General features: G+C 46.4%; 1 protein-coding gene across 1 annotated transcript in view; it reads left to right on the forward strand.

The window, feature by feature from the left end:
• The window catches only part of ERN1 (endoplasmic reticulum to nucleus signaling 1), a 77161-nt gene that overhangs the window by 14270 nt on the left and 42990 nt on the right, over window positions 1-19901 (forward strand). The window contains exon 2 of the mRNA XM_053911539.1: window positions 11131-11251. Within this exon, the coding sequence (XP_053767514.1) occupies window positions 11131-11251 (121 nt within the window). The remainder of the gene's footprint in view (window positions 1-11130; window positions 11252-19901) is intronic.

Consider the following 19901-nt stretch of genomic DNA (forward strand, 5'->3'; position numbering starts at 1 on the left):
CAAACGCACTTTCAGGTAATGACGTGCAATCCCAGAATGTAAAGTGTAGTACCGTTTGGTAAAAAGTCTCTACAGCAGTTAGTTATATTCTTCTTCCTTTTTCTTTTTTAATGTTCTTCTTTCTTCTTAAACAAACCAAGCGTAGGTTAACCTTTTCTCAATTGTTCCAGATAGCCAGTAACAGACGCTCTGCCCATGCGGGGAGGGGATGAGGAGCCGCTGAGGCTCGAGTCCCAGTGGATAGTCAGGTTTTGAGTGTGTTTACTTTCCGATGCTATCTTTGGCCCCCACCTGTTTCTTCAATAAAACGATCTTCCCTGATACTTACATAATTCTTCTCTTTGGAAATCTCAATATTTATTGTGCTTTCTTAGCAGTTAAAGAGATGTCGCTGTTTTCCAAAGAAAAACAGACTGGGAACCTTAGCCACCTTGCCCCACAATTCAGATGCCCCAGGAAGCTGCTTTTCGGACCTGGAGAAATTGGCAGTGAGATTGGATGACCTCCAGACCAGGCAGAAGCCTACCAGGATGGTGACTTAGGGAGGGGCGATTCCTGGGAAATGGAGCCTGTTGGCTGCAGAGCGTGAGTCCTCTACAAGCACGTCCCCTCGCCCACCTCTGCTCTCGACAGCCTTTTCTCCCTTCTCAGGAGGGAGTTCCGTTCTCCTGGGTGTCTGGAAGGGCTTCTTCCTCAAATCCAAAGGCTTGCTATCTCCTTGTTGGGCATTCCTTCCTGCTTCTGTCTCCTGCCTCCCCCTTGAGAAGCTGGAAGAAGCCGTGGAGCTCGGTCTCGGCCAGTCCTCTTACTCTGCTCTCGCTCTCAGCCCACGGTTGTCGCACTGGAGGTTTGGTTGGGCCAGCACAGTCTTCCCAGCAGTTTCTTATGCTTTCCTGTCTCTGCCCGAACGTGTGAGAACTGCACAGAGATGTTTGCACTGGCCTCTCGGGAGCCGAGAAAGAAGGAGCCAGTGCCGAAGTTCTGGTGGTCTGGTGGCATAAGATTATTTTTCCACTTGAAAGAGTCAATATTCTGATCCGCGTCTCCTTCCTTGTTTGTGAGCATCTGTCCTGCTAAGTGAAGCAGGCATGACGTAATATGTGAGGCCCATCCATGTATGTTTGGTCATCAAATGGTCCTTGCTGTTCAAAGGAATTGTCCTGTGCCCATCAGTGATGTGTGTTTCCTTGGCATTGGCATTGAAAGAATGACTTTCTTCATCAAAGGAATTGGCAGAGGCTATCATATCATCATCATCATCATCATCATCATCATCATCATCATCAAAGAACATTTTTTTAAAAGCATTAGAACTGGGCTGAATAAATGTGTATTGCAGGAGTTTTTTCTATGGTGGCTAAGGCTGTGACTTTCAACTTTTTGTGGTGTTACTCCCACCCACTTAGATCTGCAGTGGGATCTCAGCAATTTTTACCCAGAATATTTTTTTAAAGACCCCACCCTGTATAATGTGCAGTGCCTTTTGGTATATTGGGTGTCTGTGTAGCATCTACCCATTTACATTTTGACCTCATCTGAAAGATCCCCATCCTCCCCTGTCTCAGGGCAGAGTTCTGTTCTCCATCCGCACCCGCAGGATTTGCGGAGAGCTCCAGGCCTGAAGTAATTTAAGCTTATGATTCTCAGAAAACCATGATTTAAAGTATCGAAATTACAGCGTGGTGTAGTGGGCAAAGGACCAGACAGAAAGGCGGAGACCTTGGTTCCAGGCCTTTTTCTACAGTTAACTGTCTGTGGTGTCTTGGGCAAGTCATTTCACCCCTCTGGGCCTTGACGACTTCTCCTGTGAAATGAGGGGGTTGGATAAGGTGATCTCTGCCGCCCTTTTCATCTCTAAAATTACATATCCCAGAAGCCATAAACAGCCCTACTGTTTGATCTGTAGTGTACGGAGCCATATGGACTTAATGACCATCCAGCTAATTGCCGACGGGAAGGCAATTTGGTGGACTGGGCCAGTGGGCAGGTAGATAATCCTCAAATGGACTTCAAACAATGGGGATTCTGGCTAGGGGAAGTCCGTCTGGCCAGGTGTCTCAACTAGAGGCATATTACATAACTTCGCCTTGTCTTATAAAGCTTGGCAACATCTGGCAAGTGTAGATGGCAATTATGTCATAAATACAGTTGTTTGTACATAGTTTCTATTTAACTAGAACATTTATCCACTTTTTACTTGACTCTTTCTATTCCTTTCCCCACAAAAGAAATCCCTAACTGAGGGTAAAGAACAAAATTGACAGTTTCTGATTAGTCGCTATTATTGGGACTGAAAAATTTGGTATCTGATCACGTTTTTTTGTTTCCCCTTAGGGTTTTCGTATGACGACTTCCTAATAGTGGGTTTAACTGCGGATGAAAATATGTACATGAATGGATCAAGTCTGGCTTCTTGTAAGGCTGGTGGTCCCCTTAGGAATTTTTGGTCTCAGTCAGACCTTTATTAGTTTAGTTTGTTGATGATGCTGCTGTTCCATTAAGATAAGTGAGCCCGATAGGTTTCCCAGTTTTTACAAGATCTGAGTTGCTGCTGTTGCCTTGTAGTGAAGACGACAACATAATAGTAGTGATACTCGCGCCCTGTCTCAGCCACTACATGATTGGGAAAGCTTGAGTTTTGTAAAATGCTTAGAGATTTGGTACCACCCTGAGCACAGGTCTTGTCTCCTTGACCATGGGGCACCTTTCCTGCCCAAACATATTTCTTCCTCCCACGGTGTCAATATAAGTTGGTGGCAGAGGGACCGTGAAGACAGAACAGCCAGCTACTTGGACTTAGACACAGTCTGGGGCCCCCAAACCAGTGGGGGAAATATATTCACCTGTTGTGCAATTAGCATACCTTTGTGCTCAGGAATAAAGTGGACTTATGAGGAGCCTTTTATCAGACCCATTCAAGGAGTAGCCTAAACTGAAAAATCGTAACTGTCTTAGGTGGTGGTTAATTACACCACATACAAGAATTGCCACAAATACTAGTTTAACTCTCTCAGTTGCTTAGTTTGGAAACCACACAGAGCTGTTCAGTTAGCCTTGCCCTTTACTGCATCCCAACCAGACACTTGACTCCTATCCAAAGCAAATGTCATGGTTACCTTTATTGACCTAATGTCCGGAAAACATAACAGCCGATAGGCTGGTTAGAAGGAACTAGTATTTGATTGATGGATTATTGCTGGCTTACACTTAAGTAAATGAAGTATAACAATTTGGACTAGTTCTGTAGTATACTGAAATCATTAAAACATAGGCACAATTGAACAAAAGTCTCTTAATACCACCAATGTTTTCATTCTGTTCCTTTTTTTTTTTCAGCTTCCTTTTCTCAGGCTATTAAAATTATTTTTGTTTTTTACAGTTTTTTACAAATTGAGTTGTGAGACAGAGAGAGAAACCTTGACTTCTGTTGTTCTACCTACCCACGCATCCACTGATCGACTCTTTCTTGTGCCCACAAGAGTTGAACCTGCAACCCTGGCGCATTGGGACGACGCTCCAACCAACTGAGCCACCTGGCCAGGGCAGCTTTATAACTTTTATAATCATTTTAGTTTCTCAATTACAGTTGACATGCAATATTATATTAGTTCCAAGTGTACGTCCCAGTGATTAGACGTTATATAACTGACTAAGTGATCATCCTGATAGATCTTGTACCATCTGACACCAGACATAGTTATTGGAATATTGTTGACTATATTCCCTATGCTTTCCTCTCCATCCCCATGACTGTTCTGTAGCAACCAATCTGTACTTTCTAACCCTTCACCTCTTTCACCCACCTCCCCAAACACCCCTTGGCCCCGGCCCATCCGGCAACCATTAAAACGTTCTCTGTATCTATGAGTCAGTGTTCTGCTTGTTTGTTTATTTTGTTTTTTAGATTCAATTGTTAATAGATATGTATTTATTGCCATTTTATTCATATTTTTTATCTTCTCCTTAAAGAAGACCCTTTAAAATTTCAAGTAATACTGCTTTGGTGGTGATGAAGTCCTTTAGCTTTTTCTTGTCTGGGAAGCTCTTTATATGTCCTTTAATCTTTATCCCAATTCTTTAGACAGGAGACCAGACAGGATGAGTTTTCTGTGTCACTGTGTACATACAGATGGCTATAGAGACATCTCCATAATTGGAAGAGGGGACTTTACTGCTGGGTTGGGGCTGTAAATGAGTTCAGGATTGGGGAGCAGGGTTTGATTAGAATAAAAATATTTTTTGTATCTGTCTAATCAGGCCTTTACATAAGAAACCATCAAAAGTAGGCCTTTGGGAGCTCTCTGTTTAGCCCACTCTTCTGATCAGTCTGAGGCTTGTTTTTTTCAACAAGACATCTTTATGTAATGGGTGGGTGCTGGCATTTACGAAAATGCCAAATTACTGATTACTGATTACTAAAGTCAGTACTGGGCACTGATTTTAGTCTTAGCTGCTTCGGTGACTTCTAGATGGCTTTTGGGCCATCACTGGGCACAGTCTTCTATCATGTGATCAGATGGCATTAGGATGACAGTACCCTGCTGGATACTTTTGTAAAGCAGCCAGATTTGCAAATAGCCGGGCTTTGTTGGAGTTTGTAATCTGAAGTAGATACTACTGCTGCAAATAGAAGTGTAGACACACATTTCCTTTTTCTGAATATCATTTAGTGCCTGCCAAGGACTATATTACGAATGCTATTTTGAGGTACGGCCTGCTGAATTGACATACTACTGCACAAGTGGACGTGTGTGTGTGTGTGTGTGTGTGTGTGTGTGAGTGAGTGTGAGTAGCCCTAAATTAAAGCCCGGTACCCCAATGCGGCCCACCAGAAAATGTTTTACTTACGTGTCTTAACGTCAGTTCACCTGTCCCGTGGCTTTCACCAATTAAAGCCAGCGGAACAATGCCCTTTTCACTCCCGAGCATTATTGCAAAGTTGATCATTATAAGCTCTGTTTCCTTAGCACGCTCTACTCCATTTGAAATCTATTATTCCACATTTGGGGGCATGCAGCTTTAATTCCTCTGAAGATTTCTTGTGTTCTAAGCAGTAAAACAAAATTTCTTGGAAATCGTTCTTATGTAATCCTTCCCTCACTTGCCTACCTGTTTTAGGTCTTACCTAAAACACCATAATGTGTGTAGTATTTATTAACCAAAATGAACTGGAAGTCACTTTAACTGCGCTTTACCTCTGTGGCCGGCGCTCCAGTGGGTTTGGGCCCTGGCGAGGAGCCGCTCTGCGGCAGGAGGTAGGCTGGGAGGTAGCTTGGTGGCAGGTTGTAGGTTCCAGGAATTTAGGTGCGTACTGCATTGTGCAATGGCAGATATTCTATGGAAACATGCCAATATCCTTGATAGAGTTCTACTCTAGTTTGGAGAAATGTTTTCTTAACCTTAAATAAATAAAACTAAAGTTAGGATTATGCAATATAACAATAATCCAATGAACGTAGAGGAAATAATTAAAAAAAAAATCCTGGAAATCAGTGCAGTATCCCTCAAATGAAAAAAAAAAACCCAAACAAAAGCCATTTTATCAGCCAGATTATTGTATTCTAATGTTATTATAGAAACTGTGGTCCGTTGGAGTGGAAGTAGGAAGGGGAGAAGAGGCACAGAAAAGATTTTTATTTTAACTATTTTTACTGTTTCTACTTACTGTATTAAACGAGCACTGCAGTGCTGTCACACAAATGTAACTTCTGGAGCCGCGCGATCGGGTTTGACCTGACCTGCACGCCGCCTGGGAAGTATACGGCTCTCCCGTTCCCAGGGGCGGGTCCTCTCTCTGTGTGTGTGTGCCTGATCGTGGGGGACGGGGCACCAGCTTTGTAAAGAGAACCGATACTACAGCGCTCCCCAGGTACAGATCCCTCTGGAACGCTGGGTAGGAGACACGTGTGTGCTTGGCACCACTTCTTCCCACTGACTTCGAGATGAAAGTTCTGGGCTTTTTTTTTTTTAATCTTCAACTGAGGGCATTTTTTTCCCACTGCTTTTAGAGACAGGGGAAGAGAAAGAGGAAGGGAAAGAGAGAAACATCAATACAAGAGAGAAACATCGATTGGTCGCCTGCCTTACCCACCTGGACTGGGCATCACATGCACCCAGACCTGGGACCAAACCTGCAACCTAGGCATGTGCCCTGATTGGGAGTCGAACCCATGACCTTTGGGTTATAGGATAACGCTCCAACCAACTGAGCCACACCAACCAGGGCTGTGCTATTTTTATTAACTTTACCTCTGACCCTTGTTATTAGGTTTTCAATTAGCTTGCGAACTGTTTGTTGAAATGTGAGTCTGAAAATTAAGACGTGGCATTTCTTTGGAAAATGCAGCATTTCTGAGAACCCTGATGAGTGCTGGCCTTTCGTGTGTCCTGAATCTCAGAGGAGCTGGCAGTGTGCCTCCCTGCTGTTCTTCCTCCAGGGGCAGAGGGGGAGTGGAAATGAGCAGTCAACTTCAGTCACCTGTGGCAGCTAAACCAAGCCCTGGGGCTTTGCTGGCGGTTTCCTCCTGCCCCTGGTGAGCTGCCTCCTGGCCCGACCAGCCCCAAGTGCTGGTTAGAAATGGGTTGGTTTTTGTTAGAGGAGGTTTCATTTGTGTTTGTGCTGCTTAAACACACCCTGTTCCTTGTGTCCATCATTCTCTTTACTGAAGGCTTTCTAACCAAAGCTATTTCAGAACTCGTTTTAGAAAAGGTTTTTTTCTTACCTAAAATATAAGCGTTTGAGTTAGTTGATGCAAGAGCAACTAACCATTAGCTGAGTTTAGGATATTAGAGAATGCAGCTGTCGGCAGCCCACCTTTTAATCATCTGTGTGAACCAGTTGGGAGTTGTATCCAGGTCTTCGCAGTGAAGGCGAAGTGAATGGTGCATTTTATGAGCTCGTGTCGTTCTGGACTTTGTGAAACCCTGCTGTGTAATCAGAACATGGAACACAAGGATGCAGCCCGGAGTGGCATTTGTTTTCCCGGGAGGGAAGCTCTTGCTGAAGTCCTGGCTGAGCAGGCCTGCAGGGAGGACTGCTTTGCCAATCGGTCAACCCACGGGAAATAAGCTGGTTTGACCAGCAGCCACCTCCCCGGCATCTGCCCTGAACTGCCAACTTCCTGGTCCTCAGGCTGGGCGTTTCCAGAATTATCTCAGGGTCATTTTGTGTGAGATGACAAATGTCAGACTTCCACGAAGACCAATTAGCTAATGGATGTCTACTTTCAGGCCAGAACAGATTACCCGCCACTGCCATTCCTACCCTCTGCAGTGTTAACTGTGACTACTTCTTAGAAGTCACCATCGAAGCCAGGAATATCTATCCCACTAGTCTGAAAAACAAGTCAGACTCCAGGTAGTCAACTTGAAGTACATCTGCAGAGTCAGCATTTTCGTTCCATTTTCAGGCTCCCTGGAAACTAGTGTGCATAAACTGCGGGGCCTGCTGCCATCCGTCTTCTGTTGCAGAGAAAAGGGAGCACTGACGACGGAGGTGGCTGAGTGAAGGGAATGTGGAAGTTCATTACCGTGAAGCGTGTTTTTAGATGTTCAGGTATACATAGCTCTCAGCTGAGAGCCGTGCTCAGTACTGCAAAAGGCATATCGAAACTTAATTCGCGTTAGTTTTAGCAACTGTATTTGAAGGCAGGCATTTGCATGCTTTAAAAAAGTGCCAGGGGTAAAGAGCCAGAAATTCTGCAATATTAATTTGCCTCCCGAGAGAATAAAACTGTTCATCGTGGCTCCCCGGCCATTCTAATTTGAAATGGCTGAGAGCCTTCAAAGAAGGGAAAAATCTGTCAGTTGCGATAGGGTTTCTGACGTCATTGTGGATGTTGTGATTAACTGTCAAGCACTCTCAGCTGCTGAATTCAGTGTCCAGCCCAACGTGGTATTTTTGAGATATTTAAAAAACTGTGTTAGGTGATTAGTGTTTTATTTCAATTCACCAACCAACCATAGACAATTGCTCTTCCTGTGGTTTCCAGGCGGCTCAGACAGGGAGCTGGCTTTTGTTTCCGCACCAGAAGTGAAGCAGCACTGATAGCTTTTATTAACTATCCTTTTTTTAATACTAATACTGTGCTAGATGTGCTCGACATTTAGTTCATTATCATTGTACTCCAGGCTTTAACGACAACAAAACTCTTCTACTCTGGGAAGCACACTGTCTTACCAGGAGACCTCTGTGTTTCTAAACTTCAGTTCCCTGTTTGGTGGGTACGGACGATCCCAGGTGGTCGAGGTGCCTAATATTCTGAGACAGAAAGCGCTTCCCCTGGAACTTGGTAGCTCACTGAAGTTCCTTTAAATGCCAGCTTCTCTCCCGCCCGCTAACCTGTCCATCTCCTTTCTATCTTATGAAAAACTCATTGCAGGTTATGTGATCCTATCACAGGAAATTTAGAAAATAGAGGAGAAGAAAGCTAGTGCTATCATCTTACAATATTTTTTCATCTTTTTGCTATATGTATACATTTACATTTGCTGTGTGTGTGTGTGAGAGAGAGAGAGAGAGAGCGAGAGAGAGAGAGAAAGAGAAAGAGAGGACTGCACAGGCTGTGACAGATCCCACAAACCTGAGCAAAGAGGGGAATTTACTGTGAGGATTGGGTGTCTCTGAGCCCAAGGACAGGATCTTGGCAAGGCATGAGGACCGGTGGAAGCTGGGCCACAGTCTCCCTCTCTCTCAGCTGTGTTTCTTCTCAGGCTTCTTTCTCTATTTCTGCCTGTGTCTTTCCCTCTTGCCCAGTTGTTTGCCACATGGAGAAAAATATATTCACAGAAACCTCCCGAGTTTAATTTCTTACCACTTTATCCAGAGAGTTCATCCCAGTTCTTGTGCGATCCTGAGACTTACTGTACCAAATGGCAGTTGCCGGGGTAGCGATTTGATAGGTGGAGGGGGGCTCGGTGGGGATTTCCATCTCTTGGCCCTGAGGTGTGCCATGCATCCTCCCTTTTCATGTATTCCGTCCCCAAACTGCCCTTACATAACATAATCCCGCCATCCCCCATCAAGCTGCAAACTCATCCCCTTCTCAAGGGGAGACAGCCCTAAGTCTGGTGCAGCTGCAGCCTCAGTGGTCTTGTCATGGGGCCAGTGTTCTCCAGGCCAGATGCTCCCGGCAACGTGCACACCTCTGGTTCAGGTGTGAGCAGGTCTCAGTGAGGCTTGTCATCCTCTGTACCCTGTGGCCTGAAACAATTGTAACTACCCCCAAACAGTTGGTATGCATAATCTCTGGGTTCCCGGGCAGGGTAGGCACCCGCTTTGAGGCCTCTGTTTTCCCAGCCGGTCTAACTAAAACTGATTTCCTAGGTCCAAATGTGGAATTAAAAGCAGATTCTTCCTACTCAGGTTTAAGGCTTTACCCAGAGAATACACTCAGCAGGCAGTGATAAAGCTTGCTATTGTTTCTCCCACTCCAGGTGAGTGGGCCCTGGCTCTGGACCAAGTAAAGGGGGGATTTTCTCCGCCTGGCGCACGAGGAGATGGTATGAGCCAGGCCTGGCAGCTGCGTCACCCCCTCTGCCAGTTGGTCTCCACCATAGAGTGCAGGGACTGGAGCGTGTGTCCTGCCACCTCAGACTGTCCTGGAGAGAGCCCCTGGGCTTTCCCTTTTACGGGATTAACTGGGCATCATCCTGGCACTTACCAACAATGACCAGGTATTTTGGAGGCAGACTCCCACGCACAAGTATGCCCCAATCTTTTAGATTCAGTGCCAAATGCTTTTACAATAGCATTTCTGCCAAAGTTCAAACTGTCTCCCTATTAGCAAGTTGGCCAGGGTTTAATTCAACACCCACAGGAACCAGTTAACTTAAGGGACAGTGTAGTGACATAGGAGAGACGATGTCACTGCAAGGTGGCGTTGCTGAATGGGTGCATACAACTACAACAAAAGCGTGTTCCTAGGAGACCTTGCAGCTATCACCTGCTCGTGTGTGCACTGCACACACGGCTGCCCCCATGGACTCTGTGTGGACGAGGGCACAGTTAATTCCTGGCAAAGCTAGAGGACAGGCAGGCCAAAAATAAAAAAATCTGTCTAATATGATTATAACTAGTGTACATTAAATTTCGGATTCTATATTTTTAATGGGATAATGTATGTAAGCATTTTTCTATCTTGTCGATTTTCCCACATGCTTTTTCACTGATTACACGATGTTTCGTTGAGAGTGTGTGTTATAATTTATTTCAGCCATTTAGATATGATTGGATGCTCGGGTCTTTCTAGTTGTTTTTTTTTTTTTTAATAAATGGGATGGAATGAGTATCATTGTATGCAGAACATTTTCAATATCTGAAATAACTTCTTTAGGACATAGAAGTGAAATTACAGGACCAAGAATATAAGCAGTTTTGTTCTTTCCAGAAAGACTCCACTACCTTACAATTTTCATTGCCACCAACAACAGATAAGAAAGTGAATTATACTACCTTTGGCTATTAAAAAATTTTTTTCAAATGTATTGAACATAAAAATACATTTTGATTGAAATTGTATTTTGAGTATAAGTGAGGGGTAATTTGGATATAATTTATATATTTTCTTTTATAGCATGTCTCTTGAAATCTTGGTGTTTTATTTATATATAAACTCATTATTGAATGAGAGCTGTTTTTCCTATTTTGCTTTAAACATTTTCGTCTAATTCTTTGCCCTTTAAAATTTCCTAAGTGTGCATGGGTGTGTGCGGGTGTGTGGGCGTTCGTCCTTATCCTGGAGTCTTGCAAGATGGCCCGGTTTTAGAAAGTGAACTATTACTAAGAGGAGGAAGTCAGTTAGCCGGGCGTACTTTCTACCTCTGTTTCCGCGGATTATTTCAAAATCCCCGTCCTTGTCACGTTGGGTCGTGAGCCCGTCTGTCTGCAGAGCCCGTCTGTCTGCAGGGAGGATTGCCACTTAGAATAAGGCGACCTGGGTTCTAGTGTGACTCAGTGGTTCTCTAAACAGGTGCCTGTGAGGGGAACTTTGGCTCTCCAGCCTCAGTCTCTTCATCTCTAAGGTGGTGGACTTGAGGAGGTTTCGGAGGGGAGGGGGCCAGTCGTTGGTGGTACACGCCCAAGGCGGAGAGTCACAGTGACCGTGAAGGCTCTTCCCCATCTCATTGCAGAGTTTTGGAAGTCCCAGCACAGTGACGCTTCCTGAGACCTTGTTGTTTGTGTCGACCCTGGACGGGAGTTTGCATGCTGTCAGCAAGAGGACAGGCTCGATCAAATGGACGTTAAAAGAAGGTAACTTGGATTTGGTCCCGGGTGCCCTGGACATTTGCTCGGCTGCTTCCAAGGAAACAGGTTCCAGAAAAAGAGAAAAGCAGTTTTATGTTATTTAATAAAATAAAAAGGGATAATGGAATCAAGGAGAGGACAGGGCTCAAAGGTGTGTTTGCAGTTTGAATTGTGATTATCTGCTAAGTGTATGAGTTGAAGAGGCGCTCCTTTTTTTTTTTAATTGAATTTATTGGGGTGATATTGGATAATAAAATTATATAGGTTTCAGGGGCACAGTCCTATCATACATCATCTGTATTTTGCATTATGTGTTCACCACCCCAAGTCAAGTCTCCTTCCATCACCATTTACCAGATTTTATGTTTAAAAGGCTCTAGGCTTTTCTATTAATAGTTCTGGCTTGGTCTTTACAAAAGACATGCTGCATTAGATTTTTTGTTAAGCTCTAACAATTACAATCTTGTAATCATAATTATAAGAAGCTATCTTCTCTAACCTCAAATGACTCATTTGTTTTATAGAGGCTGCCATAATTGAGGGCTGTAAGATTTGACATTCATCCAAGTTAGCCACTTTACTGGTTCTTTACATGGAAGGAGGTAAAAGACGGAGCTTGTTTCTCATTTAGTAACCTCCCATACTGCCATTTGATGGTCTGGTCTTCCTGGTGATAGCAGAGTGAGTCCTATAGCTGGGAAATTGTGTTCAATTTCCAAAGGAATCTTCCCAGGTAAAGCCAATCAAATCCCAGGATTTGGGGTGATCTGTGTCATCTCTATTATTCTGTCCAGTAATGATTCTCATTTGGCTCTAGATGAGGGTCTGACCAGCATGTTCTCTTCCATCACTAATCTGTGACTCATTATTTTCAAGAGCACAGCGACTGTTTTTCCTTCCTTAATAAAATGTTCCAAAATAGTATTTTCGATGGGAAAATACGGCCTATGTCAGACGTCCACACGTCATCTTGTCAGGTCAGCAGCAAACCTAGTTAGCATCCATCAGTGAGGGCATGTGGGGGCCCAGAGACTGCCCCGCCTCACCGGTCTGGGCCCTGCTGGGAACGGCTAGAACCTTAAGCCACAGAAAGAACCAGCTCTATGGAGTCAGTGGCCACCAGAAGAGGGTAGAGCTGGGTTTTGTCACTGCATTACAGAACGTTATCTGTACTCTCTCTCCTTCATGTGTAAGCCTTTTAATGTTTTTAAAAACAAAAACAGAGTTGTTTAAATCTCATGATTTCTGATTTTGTCCAAAGATGGAAAGCAACAAGGTACAAAAGAATTGCGATAAGCATTTTTACTGTTGTGTGAGGGCTGGACCCTCTGTTTCAGCATTCCCAGGCAGGGCATTTTTGCCCCAGGCCACGTCATTCTTCTGTTCTGCTTTTTCCTGTGTGTATCATTTTAAATTGATTGTCTCCAAGTCCTAGTTTCTAAGGTAGCCTCAGCTGTATCCGGACTCAAAACCGTGTCCTGTCTTGTCTGTTACTTGGCCAAACATAAGGATCAATCTGTTCTCTCCAGTAGCTTAGAGCTTAAAGCATTTGCCTCTTTTTTTTTACTTAACACTTGTTTGCAGAAGCTAGTCTGTGAATGATACTGTGTGGGCCCAAAGAAGAAAAAGATAGTCCTTGCCCTCAAGGAGCACACAGTCTGGAAGGGAGAGATGATAAGTACACAGAACTTCAATACAGAGCGGGTTGTCACCGTGTCAGAGAGGTCCCAGGAACTGCTGCGGCTGGAGGGAGGGCAGGAAAGGCTTCATGAAGGTGGGGTGTCAGAGCCGAGCGTTGGTGGGGGGATTGGATTTTAGTCGGGACGAGGCCTAGCGAGGAGCAAAGCGGGCAGCAGGTCTAGGCAGGGCAGGGAGGAGTTAAAAGATACTTAAAGGAAGAATTAGAGAAATGCGATTAAATTCTAATAATTTCAAGTAATATTCAATACATTCTGACTCTCATTGATTTTCTAAGAATAAACTGGCTTATTTTAGTGAAATGCAGCCCTGGCTACTAAGGACCTGAATATGTTTCTATGCAAAGATTGTAGGTGGAAATGTGCGAACCCCCAAGCTGTTAGTCGGTTTTAATCTTGGAATTACAACTAGAGATTTCAAATTTCATATTTGCAAACCATTAATACCAAATGGATTATAAAAGTATCCAGATACTGTTCTTGGCCCTGAGGATACAAGTGAAGGGAACAGACGAGTCCTTTTCTTCGTAGAAGTTTTATTCTAATGGGGAGACAGCTAAGGGAATAAATGACGTAGTGGTGCGGAGAGCTATCAGGAAAAATAAACCAGGGAAGTGGGGTGGGGGTGCCGGGGTGGGGCTGCAGATTTGAACAGGGTCAGCCCCACTGAGAAGGCGTCAACTTGAGTGAGAATCAAGGAAGGAAGGAAGCCTTTAGGCCAAAGGCCCTGCAGGGGCACAGGTGGGTGTGTGCTTGGCACAGCAGCGGCCCAGTCACGCAGGGGCACAATGCTGCTTTTACATAATGTTTATGATAAAAATGCCCCCCTGCTGTCCTGAAATGAGATGTAGTCGCTAACCTACATACACCCACAGTTTTAAATAGAAATAAATATATTGCTCAGTTGCTAATTGAAATGATAGGCAAGTCATTTTTAGTCGCACGCATGTTATTTTACATATAAACGTTCGGACTGGTACTGATCTCTACGGACACTGCCCCTACGGGCGAGCGCGGGGCCTGTCAACGCAGACGGACAGCAGTGCAGGCCGGGACACCAGACACCTCTGCCGGCCGGATTTCTGGGATGGGGAGCGATTCTTGATAATGCTGCGAACAAAGGCACAGCCTTACCTGACTTAGACAGTAGTCACATTCCGAGAAGACTCAGCTGTATAAAATTATGCAGAAAAGTGCTTTTGTGTTTTGTGTAAAGCACTTAGGTTGTAGGCTCAGGTAATTACTAAAAGTTTTTGGCCCATATAAGTGTCCGGCAGAACATCAGAGCTGCCTGCAGATCCGGGGCGCTCTTTAGCTGGGCAGGGCTACCTGGCATTCCTGCCTGCACCCTCCCCACCCGCCCCCCGTTGGTGCCCTGTTGCCCCCTCACTCCGTTCCTGTGACCACCAGGAAATGCCCTTGCAGACTTCCTGAGCACTACCGGGCCATCAGTGACCTCCCTGTGAAGACCTGGTGTAGCCCCCGGTGGCTGGTGTGAGGGCATTGGCATTTCTGAAGCCATTGGCTTCAAAAAGGAGCCACATGCTCTGGTGCTATGTGATGTTTGTGCCCCCCCCTTACCCAATGTTGAAGCCTTACCCCCCTATACAGTGGTGTTTGGAGGTGGAGCCTTTGGGAAGTGATTTGGTTTAGATGAGTTCATGAGGGAGGGCCCCCCATGATGATGGGACTAGTGCCCTTCTGAGAAGAAGAAGAGACCAGAGCTCTTGTGCTGTGAGCCATGTGAGAACACAGCGAGGACGCGGCCGTGCCAGCCAGGGGGGAGGCTCTCGCAAGAACCCAACCACACTGACACCTGGTCTTCGACTTCTCGGCTGCAGAACTGTGAGAAATAACTACCTGTTTAAGCCACCCAGGCTACGCTGCTTTGTTAAGGCAGCCCGAGCTGACTAAGACGCCCAGCCTCAGCTCTACAGGATTAGCAGGTGCTGCGTTGAGGTTGAACCGATGGAGCCAGGAGGAGCAGGAGCCTAGGCGGAGGCTGCTGCTTCAGCGCAAGTGAGGCAGGCTGTGGGCCTGGGCCCGCGTCAGAACTTGCCGGTGCGAACAGACACCTTTAACTCATCAAACTGGGCCTCTGCAGCCCATATCCCCGTTACTCCATGTCATGCTTTCCTGACTGTTTACTTGTCTCAGGGGCCAACAAACTGGGAGGGTTTTTTTCTTTTTTTTTCTTTCTGCAGAGTGGTTTTGGCAGGTGCTTTTGTTCCTCACCCAAACATGTGTTGCTGTTCCCAGAAATGGAAGTTTCTTACACCATCGTGGCAAACCGAACCTAGTACAGAAAAGGAGTTTTATTTGTTTTCAGGAACTTATTGGAGTTCTGACAGTTTAACTTAGGAGTGATCTTTCTGCTGTGATTTCGTAACTGTAGACATTGTCTGTCTGTCTCTGACATTTTACCAGTGAAGATGGTTGAGTATGTTTTATTTCTCTGCACGTTCAGCCCAAATGCAAACTGAAAATGTTGCTATCGTGCTGTCTGTGAGATTTGTTTTACAAAGCTTGTTTTGGCTCGCTGGGGTCGAAAGAACTTTCTTTGTTATTGCCGACACTGGTTATGGCTTCTTGCACTCAACTTGAAATAGTGCTTAATGCTGATTTTTGACACTCTAAGCTTCATCAAACTGCAGGTAACGTTTTAGCAACGCTACTCCCATCCCCTCCATGGCACGGAGGGCTGGATTAGAGCCATACTTTACTAATTTAGAGTAATTTCAAACCGTACTTTACTAATCATAAAAATATGCTAACTGTGCAATGTGGCTGCTTTCCCAACCAGATGGGCCCAGACCCCTGAGAGGTCCCTTGAATGGTTCATATTGGAGATTCTTAGAGGGAAGGCTCAGAACAGAATTTATTTCAAATTTGAGGAAAATCTTCTTCCGGCATGAGTTTCCCTCCCTTTACGTGTGCCCCTTGCCACGGTTTCTCCCAGGCTGACAGCATGGCCCACCCACTCTGGGAAGCAGAGCGACGCTCTGCCACTTGGGCACCGAGTCCTGCCCTGCAGACTGAAGAAGTGTCTCCCACGTCCGACTCCTCCTCGTCCCCGTGGCCAGGCCCTCCGACCACTTCCCAGATTCACGCGACAGCTTCCTGACTGTGGTCCCTGCCGCCTGTCTTACCCTCCCATTCGTCCACCATGCTGATGTCACGCATGCCCTCTAAATGCCCTCTGCGAAGACTGATCCAGCACCCCTGCTGAAATAGGCTTGCCATCGACCGTAGCAGGGCTACTCCAAGTGCGGTCTGCCTGCCTGTGTTAACCTGTCCACGAGGAGAGAAGTACAAGAGGGACAGTGTCACCCAGATGGGTTGTGGTTTTCAACAGCTGACCCTTCATCACTTAGCTTGGGGAGCACTGGCCCACAGGGTCAAGGCTCCTCGGTATGCATGCGAGGCCCTGCAGAATCCGCCCTTGCCCACCTGTCCAGCCTCAACTCCCTGTTCTCCCAGGAGGCACCCCTTGCTGCAGCCACAACTGCTCTCTAGGCCTCAGACATCGGGCCTTGGCTTCTGCTGCCTCCGCACCAGCAGCCTGCACGGTTGGACAGGCTCCGAGTCATCTGCTAAGACCCCCTTCCCAGGTTACTCCCTTGACTCCTCCAGCAGGGTGAGCCCCTTCCTCATCGGGGTTCTGGAGGCACTTCCTGCTGGTGCTGTGAATTTTTGTTTACGTTTGCTCGGGAAATGTCTGAGGCACCTGATGCCAACTCGGGTCCCGGAACCCTTCTGACTAGATGTCTGTCGGGCATCCTGAAAAGGAGGTGAGACCTGATTTTGCCTCCTCAAGATACATCATCTGTCACTCATACCCCTGTCACATTAGTGGCCAGTTCCAGTTTCTGATCTGGAGTTTCAGGTAGCTTTTGCATCTGTTTGCGGGAGGCTTTCCTTCCTGTGCTTCAGGGCGCGTGTGTGCAGCGTGTTTCTGTGGAAGAGGCGGGGTTCTGCAGGCAGGGCCGTGGTGGAAACATGAGAGGGGGCGGCTGTGAAAAGGGTTGACATTTTGCTAATGTTCTAACCTGTGTTCTCTTAAGGAATTCTCTAGGCTTAAGATCTGCATCACCACCTTTCTACTTCATTGCTTCAGCACAAGAAAAGCGGTGATTGCTCTCCATTGTCTTGGAGGACTGAAAATTAAGTTTCGTGAGAAGGGACATGAGAGGGCCTGTTTCTGCTTTTGAAGATCTTGAAAATGTGTTCTCTCTCTGTGTGTATGTGCATTTTACTGTTTATCATGGAAGATTCTAAACATATGCAGACACAGAGATACTTACATAGTGAACCCTCATGTACCCATGGCTCAGCTTCAGCAATCACTAGCCGTGTCCCATCTCATCTGGAGCCCCAGTCCACCTCTCCCTCATGCTTGGGTTTGCTTCAGAGCAATACAGCTCCCACGGGGGGGCAGGGGAGGGGTTCTCTCAGGCAGCAGGCGTCACACATGGCGGACTAGATTTCAGCTCCTGTGGGTATTCTTTGCTGCATTACCTGGTATGTAGCAGAACCCATTTGTGAATGTTGAAGTACGTGAATAAAATGCCTTGCTTGGCTGTGACTTAATTATCCCTTTGTTCATCTTGGGGTGCTGTACAAGGTTTGATGGCACTCCCATTGTTCAAGAATGAATTCTGTGACATTATGACATCCTGAGAGGCATTTAGTCCTAAGTCATAGTAGTGAATAGCTTATCCTCTGCCTTTAATTCCTTCGCAGTTGATTCTAGCATTCAGGGTGTGTTTTTAGGTCTGAGTTACTTCTGCCAAGGTGACGATGAACAAGAGCCAAGCAGAAGTCGACTGCCTTCTTGGTATGGGCAGTTTTTCAGATTACTTTGGTATCTCGCCATGGTCGTCTTTGTCAAACATGACATTTGGCGACTTGCAGAGGTGACCTGCAAGTAAACCTGCTAGTTACATCCTTTCCCAGTTCTGACGGGGTCCGGACTTCGCGGAGCTTTCGATTGGATGTCTATTTCAAAATGCTGTCCTGGTGCAGGTTGAACTTTGAGAAACGTTTGAGACTTTCTACCCCACAGTTCAGATCTAACAACTTTAACGGGAGGGTAGCGTGTAGACTCCGAAAGCACCTTTCTCTGGAATGAGCTGCCATTGGGGACAAGAATTTATTCCCTAATCGGTTCACTCGAGCGCATGAAACATATTTGGGAGACTTGAGTTTTGAATTAAGGCAGGGTGAATGACCTTGTTTCTGCCAATAATTTTTCTAAGAAAACAGTATCAGAACCTTAAGCATTTTCTCGAGGAAATGGCAGTTGTTCACGGCAGTCAGACCAGCTGATCTAGTTTCACTGTCCACTAGGATTAAAGTCCCTGCGCTCTTTAACTCACTCCTTTCTTTCACTTCATTTTCTCTGACCAGGACTTAGTTTTGTTGACGCTTTTCCTCACCTTTTCAGCTCCTGACCACCCGCCCTTGTCCCCCGCCCCGTGCCCCACTCTGGCTCGGGCATCTTACAGGGGTGATTGAGTCCCCCCTCACTACCCTTTGTGACTCCTTCTTTTTCTCGTTGGCTTAGAACCCTGCTATCTGCTTGTCTAACCTGTGTTCAGAGGACCCTGTCACTTCTCTTTTTCTCAAAAGCCTATGGTCAGTTCCTGGTCAGTGCCCACCGTCCCACGTCAGAGTCCTCACAACTTTCCTCTCCACGGCCTCCCTGCCTCCCGTGAAGCCTTGTTTGTGCTCAGAAGGAATGTGTCACACTTGCCCAGCCTGCGTCCTTATTCCCACAAAGGGGGCGGTGGTTCTTCACTCACGTTGTCTCGTCGTCCCCACACTCTGGGCCACCCTTCTTTCTGGGGCCTTTCTACCCTGAGAACACACCAGCCCTCACCGATTTCTCTCACCCAGGAGATCCCGGGATGCCTGTGGCATGGACCACGTGTTTCAGCCATTCATTTTATACTGTTTCGTGTCTGCCAGCTTTCTCAGCTCCTTTCTTTATTCCACACGGCACAGAACAGAGAACCAAGCTGAGAGTAGATGCTGCCACATGTGGGTGTGTGTGGTAAATCTCAGCACCGGATGGGGGGAAAGGCGAGGCTCCCGCATATTTGGTGTGGGGGTGGATTGCAGGGAGCACAGAGCAGTTGGGACTTCACCTGTGGTCTTTCGGTCCTGCGATACCTTTCGTAAGGGCCACCTCAGAACATATCAGATCCCTGCTAGAGGTGCACTTAGAAGGGGCCCATTTGGAAATTTCTGCCTGTGCCGGACATCTTAGTTGACCCTGGAGAAGTCTTGGAGTTGGAGAAGAAGCTGGTTTTAAACACTGAGTGTGTAGGGGTCCGTAGGTGGTTTTATGGTAGAAGGAAGAGCAGGGCGGTCCAACCAGTGCTCATCTGGATTCCGCCGGAGAAGCCGGTGTTCCAGAAGTATCAGTGCTCATCTGGGGGATAATGATCTTGTGAGGCTCCTTGCGCTCCAGTCAGATGGGCAGCCTGTTCTTGTGGCTTCTGTAATCAAAGGGATTTTATTCCTTCCTGCGTGGAAAAAGTCCACCCGGAGCTACCTCCAGAGAGAGGCCATCGGTCCCGACCTCCGGTTTGAAATAATTATTTAAATTGTGGTTGACTTCATCTGAGACAGTTTTCTTTTTTGCCAACCACGTTCCCCAGACCCTCACCCTGTATGTAGGGGAGCCCGAAGTGTCACTGGCAGGGCCCTGTGTGCTCTTTGAGTGGGCTTCCCTTCGGTCTCTCCAAACCCTGTGGGATGATGGGGTCCCGCTGTCCAGTGTCACATGACAGGTGAGAGCAGGAAGAACAGGTCTGTCTTTCAGCCTGTTGGAAAGGCTTTCCTTTTTTAAGCTCCTCGGCACGCAGCTTCAGTGATGACCGACACACGGCAGTGATGATTAACTCCCCTTCCCCTGCCTCCACTATTTCGAAACAAAGGTCATCTCAGTGTTG

This window comes from Desmodus rotundus, chromosome 9 (genome assembly GCF_022682495.2).
Source record: "Desmodus rotundus isolate HL8 chromosome 9, HLdesRot8A.1, whole genome shotgun sequence".
In the NCBI taxonomy this organism is placed as follows: Eukaryota; Metazoa; Chordata; class Mammalia; order Chiroptera; family Phyllostomidae; genus Desmodus; species Desmodus rotundus.